The following is a 4,734-nucleotide window of genomic DNA, read 5'->3' on the forward strand; positions in this document are numbered from 1 at the left end:
AACTAACACAACTCATCAAACAAGCTCAAACACTTTTTGTACCCATCAAACACATTCCAACAAATCGCAAACCATTGCCCCCTCAAATCCTTGCCCTCATCCGAGTCAAACGCCGAATTTATCGCGAATTCGTGCAAACCAGATCTCCAGTCCTCAAAACTGTCTTTAACCGTCTCAATGCACAAATAAGACGTGACATCAACCAATTTCGTCTTGCCCACTGGTCAAACAGTTGTAGCTCCCTCGATTACCGAGACGGTAAAAAGTTTTGGGACAAATTCAATTCACTCACAGGCCGAAAATCTCACCCCATCCACCATTTGTCAGTCAACAACACCATTTTTAACACCCCACAAGACAAAGCAAATTGTTTTGCTGCTACCCTCCAAAACATCCACCAAGTCCCCAATGACCCACATTTCAACCAACACTTTTTTAACACAGTCACTAACAACACTCTCCGTTTCAGGCAAAACCTCCCCCGACTTGACTACGACGCTGACCTCGACCCAGACCCCGACCCAGACTTTCCACCCGACAACCCGGACTTGACCGCTCCAACCACCAACGACGAGATCAAAGCCCTCATTATCCGGCTGAGGAACTCGAAAGCCCCAGGACCAGACCAGATCAAACCCATTCTTCTCAAACATCTCCCTGACACAGCCATCACATCCATCACCACAATTTACAATTCTTGCTTCAATTCCGGTCACTTTCCAACCCCATGGAAAGAAGCCACCACCATCATGATTCCCAAGCCCAACAAAGACCCCAACAACCCACTTTCTTATCGTCCCATCTCTCTCCTCAACATTCTGGGAAAAATCTTCGAAACAATTCTTGCCTCTCGTCTCCGACACACTCTCGAAGAAAACAACCTACTGCCCCCTGAACAATTCGGTTTTCGCCCCCATCGCTCCACTTCCGACCCCACTTTCGAACTCTTCACCGACTCAACCCGGAGTGCCAATCTCGGCCAGTGCACACTAGCCGTCTTCTTGGACGTCGAACGTGCATTTGACCGTGTTTGGCACGATGGTCTCATCCAAAAATTTCTTTCCCACAACATCAACCTCAACTTCATCAAATTAATCGACTCTTTTCTCTCAAACCGCTCCTGCAAAGTCAAAGTCCAAAATTCCTTTTCTTATCCCGTCCCCCTTCTCTCCGGGGTCCCTCAAGGCTCCGTTCTGTCGCCCATTCTTTACATTTTTTACAGTTCTGATTTTCCTGTTTCAGATCATCACCAGACCAAAACCCGCTTCTTCGCCGACGACACCGCCCTCTGGACATCCCGGACCACCGCCGCCTCAGCCTCCAGGACCCTGCAGCCCCTCCTCAACCAGATCTCCACATGGACTCGCAAGTGGAGAGTGAAGATCAACCCCACAAAATCCACCGCCATCCTCTTCAAACACCCCAACCTCACACGAAACAAGAAATTCGACCCACGCGACATCACCATCACACTCGACAACACACCCATCGACCTTGTGCCATCCACAAGGTACCTAGGAATCACCTACACACACACATGCTCACTCGACACCGACCTCCAGAACACGCTCAAGAAAGTCCGCAACCGATCCAACCTCCTCCGCCATCTCATGGGAAACTTCCAAGGGTGCCATTCCCGCACTCTTCTCCACACCTACAACACATTCATCCGACCCGTCATCGAGTACCGAGCCCCCATCTACGCATCTCTCCCACACACCAAGACACATCGCATTGCCACATGCGAACGACAAATCCTTCGCCGAATTCACCGCCTCGACCGCTTCCACGCCAGCAATTCCCTCCACCAGGACACAAACACCACCCCCATCACAGACCGTCTTCACAAACTCCAACAAAACTACATCAAACGCACACTCAACAACAACAACACAATTGCCCAAAACACACTCAACACTTCACATAAGTTTCTCACACGCGACAACACTCTTCGCAACCGAGTCCCCCGGATCCCCAGAAGAAAACTGCCCCATCCACCCACGGCGCTTCTCTCAGCGCTGTACCCCGACCTGCCCGACAATCTTCAACTTCTCGTTGAAGAGACGCCCCTCACAATGAGACGCCACTGACGACACCGACAAGACACCCACGACGACATCCACATCCACAGCTTCCTACGAGCCCCAAACTTCTCACTCTTTCACTCACCACCCGACGACACACACACTCCCACACAACATTCATCCATTTCCTTGACTGAAGAGGCCAAAAGCCTAAAACAGTCCGGACTCGTAGATTAAGTTATAAATATCTTGTATATATTTTATCAAAATCCCTTTTGAAATGTAATTTATTTTGAATAAACGTATTTGAATTGAATTGAATTAGTGCACCAGCCCGGCGAAACACTCACCAAAAAAACCCCTCAACCTACCCACTTCACTTCCGTCTTCTGCAAACTCTCCAAAAAAGCTTCCCCAAAACAAACCCATTCCGTCCCTTATGGACAAAAAAATTTTGCCACCCCCACAAACTCACGCCACTACATTAAAATCCACAAAACACACCCAACAACGTTCACGCACACCCTCACCATCAAACTCCGAAACATCAGCATCCTTTTCGTCTACCACTTCGGAAAAATCGTCTTCAACTACCACTTCAAAAAAACTCTCATTTCGCTACTCAATCCAAAACATCCCTGCCCCACTCGCCACTCAAAAAAGCTTTTACTCTCACCTCATTTCACTCGGCCTCCACCAAATTGACTCTCTAAAAGTCAATTACAACAAATCCGCTCTTCTTGTTCTTTCCAGGCAACTTACCCCTAACCAAATTTCAACGCTTCAAGCTGGCTTCCCTGGCTCGAAAATCCAGTTCAAACTCTTAAACCCCACACGCCTCCTACCCCAAATCGAACCCAAACCCATCACTTTTTCCATCGTTGTCAGAGACGTCAGCTCTGACATCGAACCCCAAGACGTCATTTCAGCCCTGAATAATTTCCACATTCAAAAAGTTTGGCGCATCATTTCCGCCAAAACCAACAAACCAACTCCTCTCATGCGTATCGTGACACCGGACAAAACGGCGATCGACACACTCCTGTCAAATGGCCTTTCACTTTTCGGCCACGTTCACCCCTGCGAGCCGTCGCACCCCCCAAAACCAGCCCCTCTCCAGTGCGCCAAGTGCTTCACATTTGGCCATTCTTTTTCCCAATGCCCCAACAAGCCCATCTGCCCCACTTGCCCCGACAATCATCGGTCAAAACCGTGCCCTTCCGCAGTTTCAAACCCCAAATGCCCCAAATGCCAGGGGAATCACCCCGCTTGGTCCCGAGATTGCCCCCAATTTATCAAACCCTCCCAAATGACCCCAGAAACCCCCGTCGTTCCCATCAAAATCGTTGACAAGGAATTCGATCCCGAAAATTCTGACGACGACTCCGACGAGCGCGAACCCTTCGTTTCTGCCCGTCAATTCCTACGCTTCATCACAAAAACCCTTTTTGACCTTTTTCCGTTCGAGAAACAGAAAATCCAATCTGTTCTCGAACATTCCGCTCGCGCTTGTCTCCGACGCGATCTAAAAATCTCACACTCATCAAACAAAATTCACTTCACTTTTGGATAAATCCACCATTTCGGTGAATCCTTCTGGCCCCCGTTTCAAAAATGGCTTCTCTGAATTTCGCCACAGTCAATACGGGAGGGATTTCTCGTAAATTTGCCTCCTTGAGACATTTTCTACACATCGACCAAATTCACATCGCAGCAATCACAGAGACACAATCCAAACGACCCGTAAACATCACAGGCTTCCACTCCTACAACAAACCCAGCCCCACAACCCGAGCCAAACACGGCGTCACACTTCTTGTCTCAACTTCACTCGCTTCATCTCAACACATCTTACCCCCTCATCTTGACCACCTTCAAGCCGTTGCAGCCACCATTCACATTAACAATTTAAACATTCTGTTTATTTGTTATTACAATCCTCCTCTCGAAACCGTCAGTACCCAACTCCTCGATTACACTTCCACATTCAGACACGCAGTCATTCTCGGAGACTTCAACGCTCGACACACCGATTTTGGTGACACAATTTCAAACACAAACGGCAGACACCTCACACGCTCTCTCAACACTCTTCCTCTTTGTCGTCTTCGAAATCAATTTCCCACACTCATCAATCACGTTGGCACATCGATCGTAGACCACATCATTGTGACCGATAATCTCACACACATCACAAACACAGACTCTTTCATTGGCACCACAGTCACCTCCGATCATCTCCCTCTTGTCTCAAACTTCACACTTCAAGGCCCCCAACCGCGACCCACGCACATCCCCATTTTCGATTTCAACAACACAAACTGGACCGACTTTCAAAATTACATCACAAACAACCTCCCACACATTGACGACACACTTGACCCCAACACCATTGACACACAAGTAACACAACTAACACAACTCATCAAACAAGCTCAAACACTTTTTGTACCCATCAAACACATTCCAACAAATCGCAAACCATTGCCCCCTCAAATCCTTGCCCTCATCCGAGTCAAACGCCGAATTTATCGCGAATTCGTGCAAACCAGATCTCCAGTCCTCAAAACTGTCTTTAACCGTCTCAATGCACAAATAAGACGTGACATCAACCAATTTCGTCTTGCCCACTGGTCAAACAGTTGTAGCTCCCTCGATTACCGAGACGGTAAAAAGTTTTGGGACAAATTCAATTCACTCACAGGCCGAA

General features: G+C 48.2%; 1 protein-coding gene across 1 annotated transcript; it reads left to right on the forward strand.

Annotated features, from left to right (window-relative positions):
• Positions 1-2,429: 2,429 nt before the first annotated feature.
• On the forward strand, positions 2,430-3,597 carry LOC135267723 (uncharacterized). The gene has a single exon (XM_064359688.1). It carries the CDS (start codon positions 2,464-2,466, stop codon positions 3,595-3,597), a length of 1,134 nt encoding a protein of 377 aa, XP_064215758.1. The 5' UTR covers positions 2,430-2,463.
• Positions 3,598-4,734: the final 1,137 nt, after the last annotated feature.

This window comes from Tribolium castaneum, unplaced genomic scaffold (assembly GCF_031307605.1).
Source record: "Tribolium castaneum strain GA2 unplaced genomic scaffold, icTriCast1.1 ptg000082l, whole genome shotgun sequence".
Classification (NCBI taxonomy): Eukaryota; Metazoa; Arthropoda; class Insecta; order Coleoptera; family Tenebrionidae; genus Tribolium; species Tribolium castaneum.

Bases quoted from the DNA above. Each gene is read 5' to 3' on its own strand.
- LOC135267723 (XM_064359688.1), top strand. From the start codon at position 2,464: ATGGACAAAAAAATTTTGCCACCCCCACAAACTCACGCCACTACATTA.